At 35.5% G+C, this 14,741-nt stretch overlaps 1 protein-coding gene across 1 annotated transcript in view; it reads left to right on the top strand.

Moving 5' to 3' along the window:
• Window positions 1-14,741, top strand: part of LOC107719412 (5'-3' exoribonuclease 2-like) — a 32,350-nt gene that overhangs the window by 13,805 nt on the left and 3,804 nt on the right. The window contains exons 19-27 of the mRNA XM_016526824.1: window positions 488-560; window positions 655-738; window positions 906-1,003; window positions 3,287-3,366; window positions 3,505-3,561; window positions 3,911-3,979; window positions 4,108-4,236; window positions 5,590-5,750; window positions 12,298-12,340. Coding sequence (XP_016382310.1) covers window positions 488-560; window positions 655-738; window positions 906-1,003; window positions 3,287-3,366; window positions 3,505-3,561; window positions 3,911-3,979; window positions 4,108-4,236; window positions 5,590-5,750; window positions 12,298-12,340 — 794 coding nt within the window. The remainder of the gene's footprint in view (window positions 1-487; window positions 561-654; window positions 739-905; window positions 1,004-3,286; window positions 3,367-3,504; window positions 3,562-3,910; window positions 3,980-4,107; window positions 4,237-5,589; window positions 5,751-12,297; window positions 12,341-14,741) is intronic.

Below are 14,741 nucleotides of genomic sequence, written 5' to 3'. Positions count from 1 at the left end.
TTTTTTTTTTTTTCAATACCCAATCGACAGATCTGTTCAGATGTGTTCATTCCGTTATTTTCAGTTATATTCATTTATATCTATCATTAAATGTGCAAGACAAGCAGTTGGCAATTCTTCTCAAAATGCAATTTAAAAGTTACATTTAAAAGCAATCATTTTAATTCCGTTTTTAAAACGGAATTAATTTATTTAATTGAATAAAATTAATTTATTTCAATTAATTAATTAAATTTTTACATTAAATTTTTTTAAAATTATTTTTTGTTTTCTTTTTATTTTGTTTTATTCTATTTTATTATTTATATTTTATCTAATTTTTTAAATATTTTATTTGATTTATGTTTTTATGTAGTATTTTATTTTGTATTTGTATTTTATTTTTGTTTTCATATTTTTTTTTAATATATTTTAAATTGTATTATATTGACATACATATGGCACTGTAAGACTAGAGACATTTCTGAGTAAATGGCATGAATAACAGGAATCCTCAATCATTGATTTCTACCCTGATGACTTTGCCATTGATTTGAATGGGAAGAAGTACGCCTGGCAGGGTCAGCACATAACTTTGAGCTTCACAGTCTGAACAGAAACGGCGAGTACTGTATTTTTTTCAATCATTGTGATTTGCTCTTCTCCTCTTGACAGGTGTTGCTTTGTTGCCGTTTGTCGACGAGCGGAGGTTACGAGCAGCATTAGCAGACGTCTACCCTGATTTGTCCCCAGAGGAGGGTGAGGCATATTTGGCTTATTTATGAATGCCTAAATGAGGTCAACCAGAAATACTGGCCAATCATGTTGCATTATGTATTCTCTTTAAAAAAAAAATTGTTTGAGTAAGTGGTTTGTTTAGTTTTTTTTTTTTTAAACTGACTGTACCATCTGATGGTTGTTTTCAGTAAGAAGGAACAGTCTCGGAAGTGATGTCATATTTGTGGGGAAGTCCCACCCCCTTTGTGATTTCATCCGGGAGCTCTACCGTGCAGAATCTCATGAGGTACTGATCTTCCTCTATGGTTTTCTTTTGTTCACGCTCATGTGAACCTAAACTAAATCAAATTAGAGCGAAATGATTAATACATTAATCATGATTTTGGCTTCCGATGATTCTAAAATAACATAATTTAGATAAAATGAAAAATTCTGTTTCTGCATTGTCATTAATCCAGTAAACAAATTTTATTCTCTCTTTCTGAACCTTGGTGTGCTTTCAACCCTCCCTAAAAGCACAAACAAATCAATAAATGTGTTATAATATATTATTAAAAAAAAAAAAAAACTTTTTAAATTTAATTTTCGGTGTCTGAATATTTGGCACATTAGGGATGTTTTAGTATTTTAGATTATCAAACTTTTCCAACCCAGGAGTTAGTGTTATTTTAGTATTATTTCTGTAGTAATTTTATGTGCTTTTGTCATTATTAGTTACAATTTTTTTAAATGTTCTTAAAAAAAAATTCAGTTTGTCATTTTAATACTTTAACAAAAAATAGAAATGTTGCCTTGGCAACTAACTGAAATAAACCCCCCACCCCCCCCACACACACACACACACTTTTTATTATATACATTTATATATAAACTCATGTAAAAAGTATATACAATTATTTTTTCAGCTTTATTTACTGATCTTCCTGTATGTTCTTTACAGTGATTATAAAAACAAGATCATTTCAAGATCATTCATTTTATTCAGTTTATTTTTGTTTTTTATTTAATTTCTTTATTTGTTTTTCAGTTGAGTTATATTTAAAATTCAAGGAGATTCACTTTCTAAAAAGACCTTTAAAAAAAATTCAATAAATGTGTGAATTTTTTTCAATATTGACCAAAATACTTATTTTATTATTTTATGCCATAATTCAAATAGCGCTTTGTCAAATGCAGTGTTAATTTTGACAGGCATTTTTGATTTAGTCTTAGTCTTTATATTGGGACGAAAATGCTTAAAGGGGTCATATGATTTATAAAGAATATCTCTTTGGATTTGAGACTTTAGTCTTTGCAACTTTACAGATCTTCTTTATGCACCAAGAGCTTGTAACACTCCAAAGAGAAAGGACAAATTTAAATCGCATCATATGACCCCTTTAATAGTCTTAGTCACATTTGAGTCTTTCATAGTTTGTCTAGTTTTAGTCGACGATGTCATTGCATTTTTGTCAACTTTTAGTCATTACTTTGTCAAACTACAGTTACCAACATTTATTTTGGTAGCTATTTTATATGTAGTTTTCAAAATAAAAAAGGTAATTAATTTCTCTCTCTTTAGACCAAATCAATTAAGCTTATGAGAAATTTGAATCAAGGATTGAATTTGGAAAAACTTGAATAAATGATGACAATTTTCATTTTTGGGTGAACTATCCCTTATATATATAATTTTTGAAAAAGAAGCAGAATAAGACAAATACAAAAGATACAAATTAAACTCCTTTTTCCGATACAGTTGGTTTACTTGATATATTTAACATCTTTTGTTGATAATGACACATTAATGACACCGATAGGTACTTAATTTGGAATGCTGTCCCTTTAAGACGGAAGGCATTCATGTAATACTGACACGCGTTCAGTTTTCACCCACCTGTTTACATTCACTTAATCCATAACCGACTGTATTTACGTGAGATACTCTACACCAGGGATCCTCAAATCTGGCCCACACGATCCACTTTCCTGCAGTTTCGCTCTAACCCTAATCAAACACACCTGAGCATGTTAATCAATGTCTTCAGGATCATTAGAAAATCACAGGTAGGTGAGTTTGGTCAGGGTTGGAGCTAAACTCTGCAGCGCATTGGCCCTCCAGGGCAAGATTTGAGGAACCCTGCTCTACACGATAGACATTTGGACTGCTGTGTGTGTATTTGAGCACTGAGAACTGATCGCGCGCTGTATATGAAAACTGAAGAAGTGGAGCGTGCACGAGAGAGAGCACTTATATCCGCCTATCCCGCCTTCACTAACTTTAAGTTAATCGACAACGAATTGTGACAGCCTATAGGATGTATTTTTAATGTCCGGTAGTCCTCAAATAACATCATAGTGCCATCTCGTCTCGTTAACGAAGATGCGGCATAAATTTAGTTTTTATCATCAGATATTACTTTTAGCTCGTCAACGTCTCCTCTTAGTCACAAAAAAAATGTTTAACGAATATTTTTCGTCGTCGTCTTCGTTGACTAAATTAACACTGGTCAAATGGAATCGCTCTGGACCAAAAGCTCAGGGATCCTTACAATCTCTGTCTGTAATTTTCCAATCCTCTCTCTTCAAGGACACTGAGATCCCTGCAGAACTTTGCCATGGAATCCAAGGTATATTAAATCTAGATGAAGACCCTATTCTACCAGATAAGTAAGGAGACAACAGATTTATCTCTTGTTTTTTTTTTTATGCTTTTCCGTGATTTGCCATTACCTGGGCAGTGTCTGTTGAGGCACTTGAGACTAAAGCCTTACAAATCCTGTGAAACACCATTTTTGTTTTCCTCAGACCAGTGGAGTCGCCGATCCCAACGCTGAGAGACATCAGCAGCAACTGTGCTATTGGGTAAGAGTTTGTTTTACACATCAACCGATTATCAGCCAATCTCAAAGTGGTCAAATATCATCTGATTCATAGGAATGATCGGTATATAGACCTTTCTTTCTTTTATTAAGTTGCTATTTTCGTTTGGTTTACTCAAGGACTTGTGTCAGGCATTGAAACATCGGCCTTGTCCTGCTCATATTTGCTGGTTCCTCTAGAGGTCAAACACTGCATGAAACCCTGAGATGTTCAACAAAACTTTAGATGAAGTCTGGATTGAGGCATTCATCTGAATGGCTCTGGAATGAGATCTATCCAGGCGTTGCACTTAAATGTTTGTACTTAAATACTGATGGTTTCTGGTTGGCAGAATCAAATTCAAGGATCCGCAGTATGATGATGGTTTTGTGTTCAAGGCTGTTGTCCTACCAGGGGCGAAGTAAGTCCTGCACTATTCAATATTAAGACCTATTGAATATTTACGTAAAAGCGAGTTTGAATGGACTTTTCAATGATGCAGTGACATTTTAATATTTTATATTTATGCATTACAATTTCTCTCTTCAGGATCCCTAACAAGGTTCTAAAACCAGGAGATTGGGAGCGGAGTAACCGCGGCCCATGGAGACCTCAACTGGGATTTAACCCAAACCGCCAACAAGCCCATTTGGACCAATCGGCTTTCAGAAAGCTCAAGTAAGTAATGAAAATCCCACCGAATCCATCCGTTTATTTGGTTGGGTTCTTGCATTTAATGCTTTTAAGTGGTATTGTGTAAAAAGAAATCAAATTAGTGTAATAGTTGGTATAAAACGGGCTAATTAAACACATGGTGAATTCAGGCTTCAGTGACGAGAGATGAATTATGCATGCTGTTTAGAGGTGGTGTATGCAGATGAATGCCCACCAAAGACTTAATTTCTTAATGAAAGCTGTTATTGGGTTTGATTGGATGGTGCAGACAGGTGTTCTTGGACTTCAGATAGTTCTGTGATCTCTAATTTTCAGTCTTTATTTCATTAAGACTGAATGTTTGGCATATTAGAGACATTTCAATATTTTAGATTGGGGTTATCAACCTTTTTCAACCCAAAACGGTGTTATTTTAGTATTTATATTAAAATATTTATTAATATTTTGAATTAGTTTTTTTATATTTTCAGTTCTCATTTTAATTTGTTTGTTTTAATTTTGCGCTTTTGTCATTTTAATTAGTTTTTAAATTAAAATCTAATAGTAAGCTTAGCTTATCTTTTCTTTTCTTATCATCTTATCTTATCTTAGGCTTTTGTTTCCGTTTTAGTAAGTTTAGTACTTCAACTTGAACCATTGTTATTTTATCATTGATGTGCTATTGTTGTTTTTCTTGATATTTTAAATTAAAATATATTTTCTGTTTTCAGTTTAATTTTAGTTAGTCATTTTATTTTTTTTATCACCTTTTATTTTTGTTTTTAAATGTCTATATATTATTTATCTATTAATTTTTACTATTTTAGTAGTTCAGCTGAAACCATTTCGTTTGTTAGTTGCCAAGTCAACATTTCTCATTTTCATTTAGTTGATTTGTGAAATATTTTATTTTAGGTAAGTTCATTTTCTTTCATGTCTGTCTGTCTGTCTGTCTGTGTGTATAATATCAGTTATTTTTTAATGAGAATGACTCCAGCAATTAAATAAGTTTAATCTAAATGTATACGTGCACACAAACACACACATTAACATTTATATTTTATTTTAACTTTATTTCAGTTGCCAAAAACTATTTTGATACTTTTAGTTTTACTTACTGATAGCGACCCAAAAATCACTCTCTTAGACTCTCAGCCAGTTCTGGGACAAACCAACCAACTATGGACCAGAAATATAAAAAAAAGAAACAACCAGTTAAATGCATTTAGAAATAAGTTTTTAATTATTTAATATTAAATTATATACAATTTTTTGAAACCCTCATGGACCTCCAGAGGCTAAAAACCCTGATCTTTAACATATTTAAACTTCTAACTTATGTAAAACTTAATGCTTGCTCTCTCTCTCTCTCTCCAGTCACTATGTGGACCGAAATCAAGGGACGGGTCTGTTTGGCTCTGGCCCGCCTTTCGAGGCTCAGCATAGGGGCGGTCAGTACAGCAATGCCCCGCCCCCCAGAAACTATCACCAAGGAAACTACCGTCCACCCCAAAGAGACCATTACCCTCAAAACCAATGTGAGTTTTACACTTTCCTAAGCCTCTTTCAGACAGAGATTTTGGAAAATACACGGGTAATGTGTCCCGTGACTTGTCCCAGGATCGTTTGATTTTGGTTCATTCACACTGCCAGGGTTTTTCCGGAATCTGTGTGTGTTCACACATCCCATAAAGAACCTGTAAAGACACATGACATTAGGATATGATGTGTAATGTCACGTGTACCGTTTCACTAAGCTGGTGAACGATCTCAGCTTCAACGCGGATAGTGAGGAGCTCCCTGATCTCTGAACACACAAGCCACTGACAATTTTCCGGGATCAACACGCTGTGTGAAAGGGGTTCTAGAGTAAGACTGTCTGGCTGGATTTGTGTGGGGGAAGTCATCTTTTAAGATAATTTAAAAAATAATTTAAAAAACATTATGGTTGTAATTGCTGGTTATTCGATGTACTGCTAATCCCAATAATCCTTTGGATCTTAATAGCAGCATGACCATACATTTTTTGTTTTTAAGATCCAACCAATAAAATAATTTATTACTTAAATATCCAGCAAAAGTAACTTACTATGATGTGCAGTTCCTCATACCATGGCTTTTGTCATACAATCCACCATTATTCCAGCGTCCCAGAGACGGGTGTTGTGTCCAAGCAGCGTTTAATACAGTAGTTTGGTGACACTGAGGGACAGGAGTCGCTCTTAACGTGTACAGTGACCTTCTGTCCTCCTCAGTGTCTCTGTCGCCCCCGTGAGTGGCTCCCGTCTCCTGTGCTGCTCTCCTCCGCCGTCACTTTGATGTACCAATTTGCAAGCTGATGAATAATCGCATCTGTGGGCGAATGGAAGCCGCCCTGCTGCCACTTGATGCAAATAGAGGTTTGGGGGGTTTAGCTGATCACTGCTGCTCTTCACTGGCCTGTGCGCTGCGGCCCTCATGCAAAACCCTCCAGTTAATCGTACATCACGCTAACCGTCCTGTATGTCATTCATGTTTCTATGAACAAGGCAATCAGAGTAAATATTCAGGATTTTTTTACTTGCGATTCTTCAGCTGGTCTGAGATTAAATTTTTTTTTTTTGTTTGTTTTTTTTTAGCTTCTTTGTTAGTGAATTGTAATAGTGACTTAATGTCAGTTTTTGGATAAACTATTCTTTTATTGCTCCAAATTTTTAATTGTCTACTGTGGAACACAAAAAGAGATGTTTAATACGATGTTCACACTGCTCTTTTCCATATGATGAACATGGTTGGTGATTTTTATTTATTTATTTATTTTATTTATTTATTTATTTATTTTATGCCAAGCTATAAGTTTTTTTTTGTTTTTGTTTTTTTTTTTGTTTGTTTTTGGTTCTGTTCAGCAAGGATGCATTAAATTTATTAAATGTGACTGTAAAGACATTTGTTACAAAATATATTTCTATTTTAGATAAATGCTTTTCATTTTACATTTTCTATTCAACAAAAAAAATGTTTCAAGGTTTACACAAAAAAAATATGAAGCAGCACAACTGTTTTCAACATTGATGATAATCAGAAATGTTTCTTGAGCAGCAAATCAGCATATTAGAACGATTTCTGAAGGATCATGTGACACTGAAGACTGGAGTAATGATGCTGAAAATTCAGCTTTACATCACCAAAATAAATTGGGTTTTAAAATATTCAAATAAGTTATAAAAAATAAATATAAAAATATTAGAATATATACGAGTAATGGCTGAATAATGGTATATGAGTAATGGCTTACAATATATTCAAATCGAATATAAAATAAATATAAAAAATATATTTTAAAAAATGTTTTAATTTGTAATATACGTTATGTTATTACTGTTTTTACTTTATTATTGTTGTTTTTTATTCATGAGGGGGGTTTTGTGTTCGTTTGTTTAATCTTTTTATTTTAATATTGTTTGATTTCAGCTTTTTCTTGCCATTAAAATAGCCTTTAGTGCTGACATTGCATTATGCAACCTACTTCTATATCAGTGAAGCTGATTTTTTTTTTTTTTTTCCAGTTTTTCTGTGATCACTGACTTCAGAATGTTGTACGGGAGTCATTTATACTTTTTATGGTGCTTTTTTTTTGATTTTTTTTTTTTTTTTCAGTTTTTCTGTGATCACTGACTTCAGAATGTTGTACGGGAGTCATTTATACTTTTTATGGTGCTTTTTTTTTGTTTTGTCCTTGGAGCTCAACAGCCCCATTCCCTTTCATTGAAAGGAGCAGCATGAGCATTTTCCCAAATGTCTCCTTTTGTGTTCCACCCAAAAAATGAGATTTTGCTTTTCTGCAATTCCACTCATCCTTCAACCATCACGTAGTTGCGTTGATAACCTCGTGGTGTTTTCTCAGACCTCTCTGCTGGTACTGCTTTTCTCTAGAGGAGTGTGTCTGTGTGCCAGATACCAAATCCTTGTTAACTTTTCCCAGCTCGCTGTCTGTCTCCCTCTCCCTCCTGCGGTGTCGGCTCAATGCGGAGTTCCCAAGATGCGCTGAAGGCTTTTGTTAACCCTAATCAAAACAGCTGGTGCTAAAGGACCAACTAGTGTATTACAGTCCTGCGGTCTTCATTCTATGGATATTGATAAGCTGTATTGTAGAGGTTCATTACAGGCTCATTACAGAGATCAGGGTCCATCTGTGTGTACGTCCTGCGCTCTGGGACGATGTAATCCCTGTGTTAAGTTAATGAGAACACCGTTTACTGTTGTGTTTTTAATGCGTAATCCTATTTGGGCTTTGTGTCAACTGGCTTTAACTTCCCAACATTCAGTGTGTGGACTGTGGTCGGTGTTTATTAAGAACAGGATGAATTGGCTGTAATTTTGTTTTTCGTTTGACTGGTTGTGAGATGAGCCGGGATGAATTAGTGTTTGATAATGGAGGTGTAAGTGGGTGGTCCAGCCTCTTTCTCTCACTGGTCATTAGATCTCATACTGGATTTTTGGAGGTGTTTATTAGCTGCCGAATTAAACGTCTAGGACACCTGACGGCATCTGTTGCATGCTGTTGATCACCACAGAAAACTGTGGTGTTTTTACAGTAATGCATATACAATAAAAGTTGATGGATGAAGACATTGTAGCTGAAATGCACTTATTTTAGTTGAAAGACTTATTTTCCATTGCTGAAGGTTTTTCTAAAGGTACTACATGAGATGTAGTACTAGTGGATATTTAACACTACAGATATGCTGCCTGCATAGTGCATACAGTCTGTGTAAGCACTGGAAAAGCATTATTAAAGGTATAGTTCACTCAAATTAAACTTTACCCAAAATTTACTCACCCTCAGGTCATCCAAGATGTAGATGTTTTTTGGGGGGGGGGTTTTTTTTTTTTAGAAACAGATTTGGAGAAATTTAGCATTGCATCACTTGCTCACCAATGGATGCTCTGTAGTGAATGGGTGCCGTCAGAATGAGAGTCCAAACAGCTGATAAAAACAACATAATCACACCACTCCAGTCTATCAATTAACATCTTGTGTAGTGAAAAGTACACTAGTACACTGACTTTTTTTAATGTCAAACCATTGCTTCTGGAGTCCTCTATCCATAATAGTGCCTTCCCCAGTGAAAAAGTCCATCCCCTGTTGTCCTCCCACATCAAAATCCACCAATATATTTGTTTAGAACTGTTTTGGACAGTTTCTGCTTGTAAACGCTGCTTGATCTGTGCATATTTCTCTCCTGATTCAGAAGACTTTTCCACTGGAAACATCAGTTTCAAGTTAAAAATGTTTTGATGGGTTTGTTTATTACAAACACACAGCTTTTCACTTCACAAGATGTTAACTGATGGACTGGAGGGGTGTGGATTACTTGTGGATTATTGTGGTGTTTTTATCAGCTGTTTGGACTCTCATTCTGACGGCACCCATTCACTGCAGAGGATCCATTGGTGAGCAAGTGATGTAAATGTCACATTTCTCCAAATCTGTTCCCATGAAGAAACAAACTAATTTACATCTTGGATGACCTGAGGATGAACTTATGATCTTTAATGAACTACAAATACAAGTCACATTTGCAGTCATGTTTAATGACTTTCATAGACTTCAGTGAGTTTATTTGTCTGATTTCTTCATGAACAGAGAGGTTTGTCAACTGAATGCAACTTCTTTCTGTACACAGCAGCTTTTTACTTCAATCTAATTAAGCTTGATTGCACACCACTATCTCCATGTCAAAGATTATCACGTTTAAATTTTCTGTTCACTTTTGTCCAATATTTTTGTCCTGTTTTCTTGCTCAAAGCATGATTTGTATAACTTTTAATTTGCTAGAAAAAGCCCTCTGTGCACTTTCCCCATAGGCTTCCTTTGTAAGTGCATTACTGTAAATGTTTTTTTTTTGTTTTTTTATCATTTTTGTTATTATCCTTATCTTTTTTTAAAGCTCTTTGCATTGATCCCTAGGTCATTGTATTTAAAGCCATAAAATCCTGTCGGCTTTCAAATGGGGAATCATTTTTGTTTCTTTCCGTCATTACTCCACCTTCAAGCCTACATTTGTAAATGACCGCTTTCTCTTTTGGGCTGAAGTTCTTGTCTTTGTCCCTCTCTCTCTCTCACACTCACACACACACACACACACTCTCATCTCTGCTCCTGCCCCTATAAAACAAACAGCTCGGAGCCCCGCAGCTGGGGATCACCTTGGCAACGGCGGATCAGGAAAGAAGCCGCTTGCTATTTTTTTTTTTTGAAGTCTGTCTTTGTGAAGGACCTGCAGCGCTGGAACTAGAGCACTTGAGATCGCCACAGCGCCGGCTGATGAATGCTTATTTCATTTAGCACGGGAAGAAATGCAAATGTGCCACTTTTAACATCCCCCACCTCCCCCTCCAACACTAAATCCTGTTCATATTACTGAACACAATTCACTTCATCTCTCAAACTGTGTTCCCTGAAATTGGAAGCTGATACAAATTAGGTTAATTAATTCTATCTCATTTATTTATCATTAAGACCTTTTACCCCGCTGTAGCCTGGTGTGTGGCGGTAGTTGTTGATTTGCTGCTTAATGTCAAAGAATGATTACAAATTTCATTTTATAGAAAACATCCCTCTCAGAAGTGCTTCATGTAGCGTTTGAAATATTATCTTGTTTAGCCAGTTGTGGCAGCTCTTCAGAAAATTATAGTAGTTTAAATTCAAGGTTCTGCATTAAAGCAAACATAAAAATCTAGTTTTAATCCAATTCATTTGTGTTTATTTTTTAATTATATTCTGAGTGGTGCTTGCCTATCCAAAACTTGCTGCTAAAATGCTAGGGTTTTATGGGTGGTTGCCTGCGTCTTCCTAAGGTGTTTTCAGTGCCTCTAGGTGGTTGCCAATGTGTTTTCAATGGTCTTTATTACTTTTAGTATTCTAGTGGTTGCTAGGGTGTTTGTAAGATGTGTATTTTTTTTTTAAGTCAGGTCACCTTAAGCACTTTATACAATACAGATTGTGTCAAATCAGCTTTACAGTGTCAAACAGGAAAATAGTTAAACAAGTTGTTTTAGTGTTACTATCCAGTTGCTGAGGTGTTCTAGTAGTTGCTAGGGTATTTCTAAAATGTGAATTTTTTTTGTTTAAGTGCTGCTATGCAGTTGCTAAGGTACTCTAGTGGTTGCTAGGATGTTCTAGGTGGTTGCCATGGTGTTTCTTAGATTTTTTTTTTTTTGTTCTTTGTCTCTTTTTGCTGCTAGTAGTTGCTAGGGTGTTTCTAAGATTTGTTTTTGTTTGTTTGTTTTAGTTGCTAGGATCTTCTAGGTCAGGGGTCTCCAAACTGGGTCCTGGAGTGCCGGTGACCTGCAGAGTTTAGCTCCAACTTGCCTCAACACACCTGCCTGGAAGTTTCTAGTATGCCTAGTAAGACCTTGATTAGCTGGTTCAGGTGTGTTTGATTAGGGTTGGAGCTAAACTCTGCAGGACACCGGCCCTCCAGGACTGAGTTTGGTGACCCCTGTTCTAGTTGGTTGCTCGGAGGTTTCTTAATGTCTCAAGTGAGTCCATCTTCAACGTAAATATCTGGGAAGAAAATATTTTCTTAAAAAATAAATGTTCTTGGAGCTATAATTTTCAAGGTTGTGTTTTTTTTTTTTTTTTTTTTTTACCTGAACCCAATTTTGCATTGCTTAAACATCTGGGAGGAATCAGAAGTTTGACTTTTCAGAAAGGTGAAATCGCACCTCTCCTCTCCCAAAATTTGAGGAATCATTCATGTTTCTATCATAGTTGTGCGTGACGTACAACCACTACGTAGTTTTCTGTTCTGGAACTGCTTTAGTAAATGCCATTAATAAAAAACGAATTGCCTGCTTTCATCTTAACAGATTCCAGACCACCTCCAGTGAACATTGCATTGCTTAAACATCTGGGAGGAATCAGAAGTTTGACTTTTCAGAAAGGTGAAATCGCACCTCTCCTCTCCCAAAATTTGAGGAATCATTCATGTTTCTATCATAGTTGTGCATGACGTACAACCACTACGTAGTTTTCTGTTCTGGAACTGCTTTAGTAAATGCCATTAATAAAAAACTAATTGCCTGCTTTCATCTTAACAGATTCCAGACCACCTCCAGTGAACGCCAACGCCGAGTATCCCAGGTAAGATGTTTTCTCTTTATTCACAGTCACGTATGTTTAGTCCCAAAGGATACACTACACCTGCGACAGTACATTTCCAGCTGGTCTGGATTATATGTCTCTACAAGCGTACTAGGGCTGAAACGATTATTCGACATTATCATCAACATCGACTATAAAAAAAAAAAAACAATTGTCAACAAATGTTAAATAGTCGTTTGATCTCATATGACTTCATATAAGAACCTGCAATAACGCGGTTTGACCAGTGTGGCGCTGTAGCACTGGAATGTAATTCAGCATTCCCACATGCAATCCAATAGAGGACAGCACACTTATGAGACATGCAAACGAAGCTGGACTGGAAGGTTTTACAAAACTACAAACAAAAAAAATGTCATGTGTAAAGGCCCTGATATAGTAATGGTACATTTCTTTTCCATTCTTCGCTAAGGGGTAAAGGAAACTCAATATACAGGTTACTTTCCAGAAGGCCAACAATTCATTAAAAATGTTTTTTTTTATTGGTCTTATGGAGTATTCTAATTTGTTGAGATAGTGAGTTGGTGGGTTTTTGTTAAATGTGAGCCAAAATCATCACAATTAAAAGAACCAAAGACTTAAACTACTTCAGTCTGTGTGCATTGAATTTATTTAATACACGAGTTTCACAATTTGAGTTGAATTACTGAAATAAATGAACTTTTCCACGACATTCTAATTTATTGAGATGCACCTGTACTCAATCAGCGCTTTACTGTATCCCACACTGCTGAGAGTGACGTTTAGATGAATATGTACATATGTGCTGTGCGCTTTCCACTCAATAACAAAATAAACACAACAAACAAGCCAGTGTGGGAAAACAGCAGTTTAGAAAGCATCTGATCATAGCGATGGTGATGTTTGCACCAGTTCACGTCACGTTTATTTATAACACTTTATCCAATAGGCTGCTTTAAAGCAAGCAGTTTTACAGTATTAAACATCAAAAAACAGCATCACTGTCGCTTTAGTTAGAATTACAACTTGATTTTCTGCTATAAAGCAGCTGTATAAATATAGAATATGTATAACTCAATATTTTAACAAATTGCTAAGGCTTAATGAGGTTTCCACGGGTCCTTAAAGTCTTAAATTTAGTTGCATCAAATTTAAGGCCATAAAAAGCCTTAAATGGTACCAAAAAAAAAGTCTTGATTATCTCAAGACGTCTTAAATTTGGGGACGAGAAGACAAGAATCACGATATGGCTGAATTAAACTAAGACTATGATTTCATTGAATAAATATGAACGCTGCAAGTCAAAACACGGCAGGGGTTTTTATATGAATGTATTTCTGAAGGGAGCCGACTGTCTTCAGAAAAGTATTGATTCCATTTTTATGTCATCATACCTATGTATAATGCCTGATAAAGTGTAGTTTTGAGTACTGCCGTTACTGGGGAAACTGCTATATTTCTGCCGTTCCAAGGCGCCGCCTACTGGCAGAGAATGAATTTGCATTTTCAATAAGCCCATCTGCTGTTTTTGTTCAGACCAGTGTGAAAATCAACCCATGTTTTTATGCAGCAAACATGCAGTAGTAAATGTGAACCGGTGGATTGATAAAAAGCTAATATGCCTATAAAAATCAGAACGATTAAGACAGTAAGATATATATATATATATATATATATATATATATTTATGTTTTAAATATAATAATTTATACTTTTGACTCATCCCTTATATTATAAATTGGTTTACAGGCTGAAATGTGAAGCTTATTTTATGTAATTTTGTTTTTGTGAAAACCTGTATCTGAACTAAGCTTTTTTTTTTTTGGTCATTTTACAGTTTAATATGCTGCCATAGACATTGCCCTACCCCATTCATACGGGATTCATTTTATTTGTGCAGCTCTTAAAAAGACTTAAATTTGATTTAAAGGGGTCATGTGATACGATTTCAAGTTTTCCTTTCTCTTTGAAGTGTTACAAGCTCTTGGTGCATAAAGAAGATCTGTAAAGTTGCAAAGACTAAAGTCTCAACTTTTATAAAGAATATCTCTTTGGATTTAAGTCAACCACGCCTACCTAAAACGGCTCATTCTAACACGCCCCCACATGTCTGTCACTGTGGAAATATTAGCATAATGCCGCCCAAATGTGCACGCAAAGAAAGAAGGCGTGGTTTCAGGAACAGCAGTAGTGTTGATGCAGCCATGTCAGGGAGACTCTGTGTGATTCAGTGCGAAAGCAAAAGCACTTTATTTGGCCTTCCGGAAGTAGATGCAATTAGGAATCATTGGTTAAGATTTAGTTACAACAGAACAGCACAACCCAGATGTTCAAATTTGTGCAACGCATTTTATGGACGACAGTTTTTTGAACCCAGAAGAGTACAAGGCTGGCTGTGCAAAGGCTATTTCTAAAAAAA

Source organism: Sinocyclocheilus rhinocerous, unplaced genomic scaffold (genome assembly GCF_001515625.1).
Source record: "Sinocyclocheilus rhinocerous isolate Xijiao unplaced genomic scaffold, SAMN03320098_v1.1 scaffold303, whole genome shotgun sequence".
Classification (NCBI taxonomy): Eukaryota; Metazoa; Chordata; class Actinopteri; order Cypriniformes; family Cyprinidae; genus Sinocyclocheilus; species Sinocyclocheilus rhinocerous.
This window is presented reverse-complemented; position numbering and strand designations above follow the sequence as displayed.